The 14,626-nt window shown below is 39.4% G+C and overlaps 1 protein-coding gene across 1 annotated transcript; it reads left to right on the top strand.

The window, feature by feature from the left end:
* The first annotated feature begins 9,254 nt into the window (after positions 1 to 9,254).
* Positions 9,255 to 13,211, top strand: LOC128861859 (putative alpha-L-fucosidase). Its single transcript, XM_054100235.1, has 7 exons — positions 9,255 to 9,657; positions 9,727 to 9,868; positions 10,592 to 10,698; positions 11,727 to 11,976; positions 12,038 to 12,264; positions 12,326 to 12,738; positions 12,818 to 13,211. Exons 1-7 carry the CDS (start codon positions 9,450 to 9,452, stop codon positions 12,935 to 12,937), a joined length of 1,467 nt encoding a protein of 488 aa, XP_053956210.1. The 5' UTR covers positions 9,255 to 9,449; the 3' UTR covers positions 12,938 to 13,211.
* Positions 13,212 to 14,626: the final 1,415 nt, after the last annotated feature.

The raw sequence follows: 14,626 nt of genomic DNA, 5'->3' as shown, positions 1-14,626 counted from the left end.
CGCAATCACGGATTTTTTTAATAATGTAAAAACTAATATCTTGACCAAAGTGTATTAATAATAATATTATTATTGTATATTAATTATTTTATTATTATTATATATTAATTAATATTACTATTAATAAGCTTTGATCAAGACTTTACACATAATTTACTTTATAATACGAAGAAAATGCTCATTAAGAAAGAAAAACATTTCATAATTAACTTACTTCAAGAGAGATTACATTTTTTTATCTACATATAAGAAATTAAATAAAATTTGCATTTTAGTATCAACTTGAAAAACGATCTATGTTATTGTTATTGTTATAACAGCGTGAAACATTCGATATGAGCTTTTGTGGAATGTGCATATGTAGTTGGAGTGACAGTCCTCGGCCCGATATAAGTCCGAGTCGTTCCGGCAACATAGATTCGACTGTCTCGGGATGAAAAACGATTATGTTATTGGGAGGTCGAATTAGTTTTAAAGGTGACACACAGATGGCGCTATTTATCACTTTATCGCGTTGGCAATACTGGATATATATTCATGACAAAGCCTCATCCCTAGGCTTTGTTTATCAGTATCTGTCATTTCGCTGAAGTATAAACAACGTAGTGTTTTCGTGCTCCGAGTATGTCAACTTTCGTGCCGTCGAAACGCAAATTGCGGGAAGCTTTGCTTTTCTGCTTCAATTTAAAAAAAAAATACAGCCCAAGCCCGTGAATTGCTGCAGGAGGCCTACGCAGACCATACTCCGTCGATTTCAACATGTGAGTACTGGTTTCGACGATTCAAAAGTGGTGATTTTCACACCGAAGACAAGGAGCGTCTTGGCCAGCCCAAAAAGTTCGAGGACGCGGAATTGGGGGAATTGGTAAACGAGGACTCGTGCCAAACCCAAGAAGAGCTTGCTGAATCATTGGGCGTTGATAAATCAACCGTTTGCAAGCGTCTAAAAGCGATAGGAATGATCCAAAAGCAAGGACATTGGGTCCCGTACGAGTTGAAGCTGCGCGACGTCGAACGGCGACTTTTTACGTGCGAATTGCTGATCGAGCGACAAAATCGGAAGGGTTTTTTGCATCGGGTGGTGACTGGCGACGAAAAATGGATCCACTACGATAACCCAAAACGCAAAAAATCACGCCAAGCAGAATATTCACGGCAAGAAAATCATGCTCTGCATTTGGTGGGATCAGGTCGGCGTCGTATATTTTGAGCTGGTCTAACCGGGCGAAACAATCACGGGGGATCGTTACCGACTGCAATTGATGCGTTTAAGCCGGGCATTGAAAGAAAAACGGCCGGAAACGGTAAAAAGGCACGACAAGGTTATTTTGCAACATGACAACGCTCGGCCGCATGTTGCTCAACCTGTCAAAAAATACCTTGGAACGCTTGGCTGGGAAGTGTTACCCCACCTGCCGTATAGTCCAGACATAGCTCCCTCCGATTATCATTTGTTCCGGCATATGAGTCTCGATTTGGCGGACCAGCGGTTCTCCTCGTACGAGGCTACCAAAATATGGGTTGAGTCATGGATAGCCAAGCAGCGCCAGAATTTTGGAGAAACGGCATCCGGAAATTGCCCGAAAGATGGGCGAAAGTTGTAGCTAGCGATGGCCAATACTTCGAATAAAATATTTTGTACCGTTTTTTCACAATAAAGCCCCAAATCTTCGAAAAAAAACTTTAAAACTAATTCAACCTCCATATATTTTTGATTTCATGTGTAAAAACTTCGCAGAAATGTACTCAGAACCAATGATGGAAAATCAGATCCCAAAATTTAAAGTTAAATTAAAACCAAACTTTTCTGGTTTTAGGAAAACGTGGATTCCCCACAATTAAAAAACTATGGACCATTGAAAAACTAAAAGTCTGATAGAAAAGATCTCCGATTACAATTAAAAACATACGTTTTTTAAAGACCTTGATTTTTACAAGATAAAAGTGAAAATATATGCAAATTATAATTTTTCTTCATGAACAAACCACATAAGTTTTATGCACAAACCGATTCGGTTCCGACGACCGCTAAAAGGTATGGAAAATATCATCAAAATCGAAAAAACTACTAAAGAGAATTTCAAAAAGGGTATATTTTACTGTTATTATGCCCACAAATACTTTTATTTTTGTTACAGGGTAAATGGCCCAGCGAGTAAGAACTAAAGCGGTTCATAAACAATATTTTCGAAATACTTCGACAACAACGCCATCCACCACGAAAAAAAAATGTCTGCACTACTCCTACACAGGGCCGTGGAGAGAGTATTCGGGCCCCGGGGGAAACTTGAGATGCGGGCCCCTTCAATTTTTTTTTATTTATCAAAATGCGTATTATGTTATAGTGATATAATATTTAAACATTGAAAAACTCATTGATACAATTTTTGATAGAATTAATTATGAAATATTGATTAAAATGAATTTTAGAAAACTCTTCAGCAGATCTGAAATAAAAAACGCAGCTGAAAAAAGTTAAAATTTTTTATTCATTTTGTGAGCCTTACAAATATTTGAAAATAACTGCCACGATGCTTAGAATTTTGCTTTTCTTGCTTTAGCTGAGGCGAAAGCTCTTATAATATCATCAAAGTCAAGTTTCCTTGCTAACTCAGACTCCAAATACAAAGTTGCCAATCCTGTTACTCGACTCTGAGTTGAACAAAAACGATGGTAGTCTTTGATCCTTGATAAAGCGCTGAACGATCTTTCGGCGCCGGCAACCGATACTGGCAGGGTGCAGTATATTCGCAAAGCAATGCAGATGTTCGGGAAAAGAGTATCCAAGTTTTTAGCTGTGATGGCATTCAACAAGTCGAACGGAGGCATACAACATTCCGAATTTCCAGTAAAATTCGCCTTGTACACACTCTTCAAGTGACACATCTCAATTGAGATTTCTTCCGACACATCAGAAGAGTATTTTTTAGCAAAATTAAGAGCTGCTGTCTGAAGTTCTGCCTTTTCAATTTTAGGAAATAGCCACAGGAATGAGAAACTGTTTTTTATGTTTTTAATTGCAGTAAACCGATTTTCAATGCCAGTGATAACTGAGTCCATGATGACGAGAAATGTGTTCCTCTTGAAATCAATGTCTTCGGCGGTCATATTTTCCGCTGAATTCTCAGGATCTTCATCATTACGTTTCTTCTTTCGGCTTGCTGGCAATGTTGACGAAGTGTTTGGCAAACCTTTTGCAACAGTTTGACATTCTTTTAAAATCGATCCCCATTGGCTGCGTAACAATTGTAGATCTGCTATTAGGCATTCAAGATTCTTTACCTAAAATTGCAAATTGCTTTAAAGAATAACTACGTTTCAAAATTGGTCTTCATTTAAAATACAACTATCTAAATTTAATCTAATCATCACTATAATTATTAATTACCTTATAAATCAGTAGCATAAAATGTTCCATTTTAATAAGAGCTCAGTAATATACACTTTTGTATCACCATATTATATTTATTCTTCGTAATCGTGATCATAACATTCGATATGGTGACACCAAAAAAAGTCTGTGACGGAACTCTGGTAGAAGTATTATTTACTATATTTTTTCAAGCAGGAAATTTCTTGGAATTACCCTCGAGTCCGGGCCCCTCTGAAAACTCCGGGCCCGGGGGAAAAAGTACCCGATCCCCTCCCTCTCGTCGGGCCTGCTCCTACATATCATTCGGACAAACATCGGCCCGAATGAATGAAATGCTCTAATTGATTATAAGTGTATGAGAAAGATAGATATCACATGGAGATACAAAGGATTTTGCACACGAAGAGTTTTGCTGGGTACATTAAAACGAATCAGTCCGAGAAGTTCTGAACAGTCAATTGAACCAAACAAAGTGGCTCTTCAAATTTTATCGATTGGAGTGCAAATGGAATGAATATACATATATAGCACCATTTCACATCTAAGGGCCTGTCAATTATAGATTGGACTCCATATAATAGAGGCATTGTCGAGTTTTGAACGCACTAAAGAGTTTTATAGAAATTTCCTGGTATTCGGATCTTCTAAATCCTTTGAATAGCGGCGCAAAAATGCTGTAAATTACTGTAAACATTTGAAAGGAAATACCATAACTGATTTTTGAATGTAAAACGATTATCGAAAAAAATTCCTATCTAAACGATCTAGGCTAGGCAACTTTTCTAGGATTTGGTACTACTTGTATGAACCATCAGAAATGCCACTTTCTACAGCTTTAAAGAATTTTTCCTCACTATTTCTCATTCATACCGAGTATGGTTTTATGCCTTATCCATACAAATCGGCGTCAGAAATACTCTGTTAAATATGGAGGTAGTTTAAATGGAGAGACTGGCGTAATAATATCGATGGGGACATAGCCTTTCTTTGCGGAGCTCCATTCAGCATCAAAGAATAGAAAGGCGGAAAAATGCTTAAAATAGTAGTGGTGGTAGTATACAATGGGACAATGCCAGTCCCTGTGAGACCCGCGTAACACTAGCACATTTACGCCCTGGATATTGTAGTAGGTTAAACTCCTACTTATCCAGAATTGACCCCGACATACTAAACATATGTCCGGCATGTGAAGGCACCCCGCACGACACTAACCACCTTTTCACATGCCCCTTAAAACATACATATCATCTTACATCCCTCTCCCTCTGGACTCAACCTGTCGAAGCAGCATGTTTCCTGGGCCTACCTTTAGATGAGCTAGACGAAGACGACCGGTGATATAACCTATACTGACGGGGGTTTGTATTACTGCTACAACAACAACACAACAACGCCAGTCTATATTTCGAAGCTCCCCCAACCATCAGAGGGAGTTTCATTGGACTCCTATGTTGACGATTGTTCGACAATGGCGTTCGGCCATTGATGACTTGTGCTCCAAAGTGAGCTTTTATCTCAATAACCTGTCTTCCTTTCGTTACCAAATTCGCGGCGACCCTGGTTACCGCCTGGGGAAAGAAGGTCAAACTGCAGTTAAGGGTGAAAGTCGATGGCACATCAATACCGGCCGTTAACAACCCCAAAATATTCGGTGCTAACTTCAACAGTTTGCCCTCCTTCTCAGTGCAGGCAACCGCAATTACCACTAAGGTCCAAAACCGCAACAAGGTTCTCAAATCATTAGCCGGCAGCACTTGGGGCAAAGACAAACAAATATTTCTGGCGACATTTAAAACACATGCCCAGTCGGTTCCAAATTACACTGCGCCCGTCTGGTTGCCTGGCATTAGTGATTCGCTGTGGATAAAGCTTCAGACATGGTAAAACATTGCTATCAGGACAGCCACAGGATGCCTCTTGATGTCCCCTCTACTACACCTACATAATGAGGCAGGAGCACAACATAATGCTCAGGAAACAGTTTCTACTAGGGTGGGTAGGTTTCACTGCTGTAGACACCTGCTAGAACCTAAGCCGTCTCTCAGGCATGCCAAGAGGCATCTCTTCAACTATTCCGACGAGATCCAGGACCAAACTAATGGACAACTACTGGACCGGACAGTGTTTAGACGACGCTCAATGACATTCATCGGCAGACACTTCCCACTTTCCTAAACTCCCGATCTTTGAATGCCGTAATCGGTCTCTACTTTGGCACAATTACGTTCTAGATACCAAAGCAGACTAAACTCCTATCCATCCAGAATTGCCCCTTGGCAGGTAATGGCAAACCTACGAATTTATTTCTGTCAAGAGAAAACTCCTCATTAAAAAACCTTCTGCCATTCGAGAGTCGACTTAAAACTGTATGTCTCCCTAATTGTGGAATAACATTAAGGCGCACACCACAAATAGGAGGAGGAGCTCGGCCAAACAATCAATAAAGAATGAGAGCACCAATTATATATGGCCATCTATTTTAAGCTCTTCGATTTATAGTAAAAAGTTTATACTTTTGAGAGTACTAGAAGATCGTAAAGAGTAGCAGATGATCGAATTATTTTCAATGCCAATGCGATTAGCTAAGTATATCATTTTTCACATTATCAGCTTATCAGTTGAAAAGGGTGAAAGATCCAGTCATTTGTAACGTTCAGCTACTTCAAGTTCTGCACGACGACTGCACAATAATGGCGTCGGGCAATGACATTGATGGCCGTTCCAAGGTAAACGAATACCTCGCCAAAGGACAAAGGAGGTCAAGCTACAACTCAAGGTGAAAGTTATGATACACAAATTCCGACGGTTAACAACCCCAAAATTTTGGGGGCTACCTTTGACAAGGAAATGTTGCTGGCGACTTTTAAAGCAATTGGCCGACCGGTTCTATACTATGCTGCGCCTGTCTGGTCACCTGGAACCAGTGATTCGCAGTGGACGAAGCTTCCGACCTGCCAAAACACTGCTTTAAGGACCGTGACAGGATACCTTCTGATGTCACCTATACAAAATCTCCATAATGAGGCCCAAATGCTGCCTGTTAAGGAGCATAACAAACTGCTCAGTAAGCAGTTTCTGCTAGGGTGTTACCGCAGGCCTCACCCATGCAGACACCTGCTCGAGCCTGAGCTACCTCCCAGACACAACAGGAGGCATTTCCTCAACTACGCGGACGAGATCTCTGACAAGACAAACAGACAGTTACTGGATCGGACAGTGTACAGGCAGGCCATAAACGACATTCATCGGGCGACTCTGACCACTTTCTTAACCTCCCGACCTCCGAATGCCGTTATAGGAGTCCAACCACCATCAATCGCAGACGAAGAGTTCCAACTTCCCCTAGAGTCCCGCGTAACTTTGGCACAATTACGTTCTGGATATTGTAGCAGGTTAAACTCCTCCCTATCCAGAATCGACCCCGACATACTAAACATATGTCCAGCATGTGAAGGCACCCCGTACGACACTAACCACCTTTTCACGTGCCCCATTAAACCCACTCATCTAACACCCTTCTCCCTCTGGACCCAACCCGTCGAAACAGCTAGTTTCCTGGGGCTACCGTTAGATGAGCTAGACGAAGATGACAGGTGATTACGATACACTGACAGGGAAAAGGTACTGCTACAACAACAACAATAACATAGCTGTAAAATATGAGAAGTAGAGTTAGCGGTTCACGCAAGGCACATTCAACAAGGTAGAAGTTACAAACCAGTCGAACTCTCTCTCTCATATATGACTTATATGACAAAAAAGCGTAAACAAACAAATTAACCCTTTGTGAGGCATGTACCATTTTTGCTAAAGCTTAATATCGTTCGCTTGAAATGAAAGCATGTGCAAATGTGAAAATATTCAAAATTATCATGAAATCAGTTTAATTTTAGTAGATTGGATTAGAATCTATAAGAGGTTTGCACTTCGACCTCATGGCCTATTGCGCTCTCTACTCATTGCAGTACCTCATCCAGACCCAGTTCCCTTAGTAAACTCAGGATAGAGCTGGGTTGGATTGAGTGTATGTGCCCTTCCTCTGGCTGCAATTGGCCACGATGTCCCAACCTTCTCCACGCTATAGCGCTGCATTCCAGAAGAAGGTGCATTTGAGCCCCTTTAGATTGGTCATGGAAACGACAAGAGTCGACCAAATCCCGATCATAGGCAGATGACTTCGTGACCTGTGAGAATGCGCGTGAGCATTCTCAGTTTATCTTTGGGAAGGCTATGAGTTTTTTAAACCTCCTTTGATTGTACTCTCGCAGTAAGGATTACGCCTGGCATACTCCCATAGTTTGGTGCCCGCAAATCTCCTTTAGCCTGAGCTCTGAACTTCTCAGCTTCTTCTTGATTGTGTGTTGTCCATGCGTCCGCTATTTCATTCCCAGTTATACCCCTGTGTCCTGCGACCCAAATTAGCCGGATGCAATTATGCGATTCCTAGTACATAAGTTCCTCGATACACTGAAGGACCAGTGAGGACTTTATCTCACAGGACGATAGGGCCATGGGTGCCGCCTGACTATCACTCAGAGTGGCAATTCCCTTATTCTTGACATTTCTGTCTAAGCTTATTTCTGCACATAGAGGCATACATCTCCGCTTGGAAGTTGCTTAAAAAACTGCCAATCAGCACAGAATGCCTTCCATGGTACGCTTGGCTGATTATTGAATAACTATGTGGAGCAGTGTCAACTCAAGCATCACCTCCATCGCAGCTGTAGAGCAGGTCGGTATCGCTCCCGTGATGCACACGCATGCTAAGCGCAGAAGTTGAGTTAGTGCTGCCCTCTCCGCCGAGAGAGTGACTTTCGATGCACAAGCGACCGCTCAATATGTCAGCATTGGTCTTATTATCACGATGTACATCCATCTTAGGATTCTTGGGCTACAGCTCCAAGATTTTCCTGCTAGACGTTTGTCGATCGTAACAGCTTTGTTGCTTTGGACAAGGTTGCGGCAGCATGCCTTTCCAGTTAAGCTTGACAGCCAGGACAAGGCCAAGATACTTAACTTCGCTGACCAATTGTATTAGCCATTGCATTTTCGTTTTAATGCATACGTGGAAGTGCATACTTCTTAAAGAAAAATATGTAAGTATTTAAAATTTTATATGAGAGGATGAAAACTAACGCCGAAAGAACAGGTTGATAGTGCTTTATTTCGAAAAAAAATAATATGTTTACATTCATACTCGTACACATTATGAAGCAATACTGATCTAAAGAGCGAATACTATTGCTTGCCGATTAAACTTTTTCCTACAATAGAAAAAACGGATCTAAAATAAGTTTTTTCGGGACAAAAATTGGCCCTAAAATACATCTCAAACCTGCTACTGAGAGTTCCCCCATTTTAGAGACTGTTTTCCATTTTCCTTTTGTTTCATAGCACAATTCAAGATACGGCTTGAATTTTCCATGATCAGCATAGGTTCACTACGTAAGCTCCGAAAAGTGCGGAGCAGCTGGGAGAATTATACAAACTCAGAAAACAAAAAGAAATGACCAGCAATATTCCACTTATTTTCTGGATAAAACATGCATTTTTTGCGTTTGAAAAATATCATACGACAAGTACGCAAAATGATCACGGGAACTGCATTCGCTTTTGGGAATCGACGTTACGCTTGAGTGAAGTAATTTGTTGAAGTACATAAGAGTAGTTTTGGTTAGCGGTTTAACTATTCTTTACCCAAGATAGATATGTACATATACATATATACTCGCAGCTTCCTATTGGGATACTCATACATATGTATGCATCTGTGTTTACTTTTCAATAGTCAATTTTCAAATTCTCGCTTTCTAACATTTCAGCTCACGGCATTTTTTGTCAGTGTGCTTTTCAAAGCGTCAAATCAATCGCTAGTTTAGACAGCGTCGTCGCGCTCACAGTGTCAAGTCGATCTTCCAGCGAGCAAGTTTAGATTTTATTACCGCATAGCGACGTTTGTTTATGGCCGCTCATTTTAATAGCGGATGCTTATCTTCGCGATCGGCTTTTATAACATTCGATTTCGATAGCTCAGCTTTGTTTTTGTTGTTCTACGAGTATTATCAATTAATAAGCAATGACCAGCCGGCTACTAAGTGTATCTTTAGTTTGCCTGATGGTTATCAAAACAGCAGCCTCGGAACGTTATGAACCGAAATGGGATAGTCTCGATAAGCGTCCATTGCCGAGCTGGTATGATGAGGCGAAAATTGGCATCTTTATACATTGGGGCGTGTATTCAGTGCCCAGTTTTGGTTCTGAATGGTTTTGGGAGGATTGGTTAAGTGAGTGATTTTGAAACTCCCTAAAATAGATACAACGATGCAGTTGTTTAATTTCCGAGTTTTTTTCAGATTTACGATATCCAAACTATTTGACTTTTATGAAAAGCAACTACAAGCCAAATTTCTCTTATCAAGAATTCGCTCATGAATTTACTGCTGAATTGTTTAATGCTACAAAGTGGGCGCTTCTCTTTCGCGACAGTGGAGCAAGGTAAGGTAAATTGTATTTCAATTTTTAGTGTTTAGCTTTTTGTGCAAAATTGTATTAGAGTGATAAAAAGTGGGCTAAAAGTAATGTTTATAATTTGTGTGCTTTTTTAATGAAGTATTTCTATATTCTAATATAACAAAAATATATTTTAAAGACAGGATAAATATATATATAAATTCCAATTCCGATCAAAATTGTTTGTTTTAAAAGTGTCGCGGCGATAGAAATAATAGATTCCAAATTATTTAAAATTAAATAAACCTACATAAACCTAAAATTAAATAAACCTGGATCACAAACTGAATTGTTTTGCTCTCGTTTTTATTTAAAATTGTTTTGAAGGTTCTTTTAAATTTTTTCTTAATTTTGGCGTCACATAAGAAAAATAGATAGCCTTGCATGTCTATGTAGTGATTTCTTTTCTGGCCATTTCAACTTAAACTAAAATAAATTTGAAAATGTACACATTTTAGCTACAGTTTAATGATTTAATTTGGTCATTCAATATTGCAATTTTTATGGGCGGATTTATCTACTCTGGCTATGTATGTACATGAACATTTTTTAAAGTATTTTTTTTTTATTTTACGGTACTTAATATACTACAAACTTGGCAGATCATTGGAAATGTTTTAAATTTTTGAATTATTAATATTCATTTGCTGGCATTTTTATAAATATAAGTATAGATAAAACAAAACTAAGCATTTATTAACATTTTAGATATGTAGTACTAACCAGCAAACATCATGACGGTTACACGCTCTGGCCATCTACAGCGTCTTTCAGCTGGAATTCAATGGATATTGGACCGAAGCGAGACATTATTCGTAAGTTTTTTATTAGATAAGATAAGGTTAAATTTGAGTACCACAAAAAAGATTCAGATTCTCTAAGAAAGGCTAAACGCTTCTTGGTAGTCGCACTGCAATAGTTTATAGGTCGCTAGACAATTTTTAAATGTTTGAATCTCTCAATCTTGAAAACTCCTCGAAATATATGAGTTCACATTCTGTTTTTGTAACATTTAGACCTATTCGGTGCTAGTTGCTGAGTTGTAGGACCGTTCAGATGTCCAGTGTACAAAAAAGTTTCTGCTTGTTGCCAAAAAATTCTTTTGCTGTTTCTTGTTTGGGCCATTCAGTTGTGAGTTATAGGGTGTTAACAATGTAGGTCAAAAAAGAAAAATTCGGTACATTTTACAGTTTCCCTTTGATAAAGACGAAGACCAGGCCGCTGAAATTGTGAATAGCGTTTATGGTGCCGATCCCAATACAGTTAATTACGTGCAATTTTGGTTTCGTTCAGGCATTTTTGATTTAAAGAAAATGTCGATAATGTCGAAAATGTTGATAAAATTACAGAAATAATCGAAGTTGACCGGCATAATAGTAGTCGTAGCACGGTACAGAAGTTAAAGATGACCATAAACAGTTTTAAACCATTTGCGCAAAACTTATTGGATTTATTTTACCACAACTATAAGTGGCGCGACAGCTTTTTTGGGTGTTTGGCCGAGCTCTTACTTCTATTTGTGCTGTTCATTTTAATGTTGTTCTATATGTAAAGGGACTTACTGTTGTACGTCGCCTCCGAACGGCAAATGGTTTTTTATGAGGACCTCAGAGCGTTGCCATTATCTGTCGAGGAGCGACCGCTATTAGAAACAACTTTTTCTATCAAATTGGTTTTTGGAGACTGAACTTCCGAATGCCTATTTACCCATTTCACATCCTTTCTGATAAATAACCATTGAAACACCATTATCTGCCACCGCATACCCATACTTAATCCTCTCTGAAGTTACCTACTTTCCTGCATATTTTCGTAATTAATTTTCCTTTAATGTCGTTTTCAGGTGAGCTTTCAACCGCAATTCGCAAAGAGACCTCACTCAAATTTGGTCTATATTATTCACTTTTCGAATGGTTTAATCGTTTATATATTAAGGATAAATTGCATATCTTTTTGGAGCAAGATTATGTCAACAGAAAAATGCGTCCAGAGCAAATTGAATTAGTAAATGAATATCTGCCTGAAATCTTATGGTCAGATGGTGATTGGGAGGCACCGGCTAAATACTGGAAATCAGAAGAATTTATTGCTTGGTAATTTTTATTGTAGGAAATTAGCTGATATTTCATCTCTCAATAAAAATTGTATCTCTAGGTTGTACAACGATAGCCCGGTGCGTGACACAATTGTTACCAATGATCGTTGGGGTTTTGGCACTGCATGTCACCATGGCGATTTTTACAATTGTCAAGATCGTTATAATCCCGGCGTTGTGCAGTTACACAAATGGGAAAATGCTTTTACTTTGGACAAAAGTAGCTGGGGACAACGTTTCGACGTTAGTCTCAATGATTTCATGACGTCAGAGGAGCTCATCTCTGGTAATATGCTCAATTTTTGAAGCACATACCGTGTCTAAAATTTGTTAATATTTTATAACAGAAATTGTTAAAACCGTTAGCTGTAATGGCAATGCGCTCATCAATGTGGGACCAACGAAATATGGCACAATATTACCAATATTTGAAGAACGCTTACGTGATATGGGTAAATGGCTAAGCGTTAATGGTGAGGCAATTTATGGCAGTAAGCCATGGATTTACCAAAACGACAGCGTTACGCCTAATGTGTGGTACACACAAAAATTGGATCCAACTAATTCATCTTCTATAATTTATGCGATCGTTCTGGAATATCCCTACGATACCAATGAAATAGATTTGTATCCAATTGGTACTTTCGCCAAGGATACCAAGTCGAATGTTCTGTTGTTTGGCTATGAAGACGTTATGACTGACACCAGTAAAGGGGATATGAATGTTACCCTCTTGGGAATGGAGAATATACAAATCAATGTAATGAAATTAAAACATGGAATTAACGCATACTTTTCTTTACTATATTTACAATGTATGTATGTGATATTTCTTGTAGTGGACCACAAATGGAAAGAGACTGCATATTGTCTTCCCACCAAAGAATCATATTGACAAGAATGGATTGAAGTTCGCGTGGACCTTCAGAATTACTAAGAAGGGAAATAATTGGATTTAGAATATTTATATAATTAATTAAGCAGATATGTGTGCAGTTATATAATAAAATATACATGCAAGTGCATCTAAATATTTATTAACAAATTTGAAAATGTAATACGTTTTATTAATAACTTAAAATATCTATTACCAGTGTCCGAGATTCGTATGTTCAGTATTCTTTCGGACATATTTAAGTATAATTGAATGTTGTTGGCATGGAGAAAATTAGTTTTGTTGTGAGAAAGTACAATTTAAGCCAATTGGTATTTTTTGCTCATAAAAATTTTAAATAAAAAAAAATTAGAACTTTGTTATTCTTCGTATCTCAGTGATAATAAAGTGTGAATTCACTTTTATAGCAGGTGTGTATAATATATAAGTATATAACTGACGCTTACACCCTTTTTGGGTATTTGGCTGAGCTCCTCCTCCTAATTGTGGCGTGCATGTTGATGTCGTTTCAAAAATGGAGGGACCGATTCGGAACGGTAGATAGTTTTGAGGAGCTTTTTTCATGGTAGAAATACACTCGGAGGTTTGCCATTTACTGCCGAGAGGCGACCGCTATTAGGAAAAATGTTTTTCTTCATTTTGGTGTTTCACGGAGATTCGAACCTACGTTCACTGAATTCCGTACTTATAGAGCCACGCTGAGATGGGGCGCAAAGCGAGCCATGTGGGATCGCTACAGAGAGCTAAAAAAGGAAGAAAGACGTATTATCCAAAAGAAGAAACGAGAGGCCGAAATACGTGAGTGCGAGGAGCTTGAGGTGCTGGCCAACAGGAACAACGCCCGAAAATTCTACCAGAAAGTTTGGCGGCTGACAGAAAGTTTTAAGACCGGGGCGTTTTCCTGTAAGAACAAAGCGGCGAACTGGTGACTGGCATTCAGAGTAATCTTAAATTATGGAGGAAACACTTCTCGAACCTGCTAAACAGTGATAGCTGCGCATGTCACAGAGAATGTGGAGATCCCTATACCCCAATCGTCGACGACGGAATTAACGTTCCGCTACCCGACCATAACGAGGTGAGAATAGCGATAACGCTAAAGAACAACAAAGCCGCGGGTGCCGACGGACTGCCGACTGAGCTATTCAAAGATGGCGGCGAGGGAGGTGCATGCATCAGCTTCTATGCAAAATATGGTCGGATGAAAGCATGCCTGCCGATTGGAATTTAAGTGTGCTCTGCCCAATCCATAAGAAGGGCGATCCTGCCAATTACCGCGGGATTAGTCTTCTAAATATCGCCTATAAGGTTCTAGAGAGTGTATTGAGGGAAAGGCTGAAGCCCACCGTCAGCCAACTGATTGGACCTTATCAGTGTGTCTTTAGACCTGGAAAGACTACCATCGACCAAATATTTAAAATACGCCAAATCCTGGAAAATACCCACGAAAGGAGAATCGACACACATCATCTTTTCGTCGATTTCAAAGCTGCATTCGACAGTACGGAAAGGAGTTATCTGTATGCCGCGATGTCTGAATTTGGTATCCCCACAAAACTAATACGGCTTTGCCAGATGACGTTGCTCAACACCAGCAGCGCCGTCAGAATTGGGAAGGACCTCTCCGAGCCGTTTGATACCAAACGAGGTTTCAGACAGAGTGACTCACTGTCGTGTGACTTCTTTAACCTGATGTTGGAGAGCATCGTACGAGCCGCAGAACTTAATCGTTCAAGCACAATATTTTATAAAA

This window comes from Anastrepha ludens, chromosome 4, assembly GCF_028408465.1.
Source record: "Anastrepha ludens isolate Willacy chromosome 4, idAnaLude1.1, whole genome shotgun sequence".
NCBI classification, from domain to species: Eukaryota; Metazoa; Arthropoda; class Insecta; order Diptera; family Tephritidae; genus Anastrepha; species Anastrepha ludens.
The sequence above is the reverse complement of the archived record's forward strand: the minus strand, read 5'-3'. Positions and strand labels throughout refer to the sequence as shown.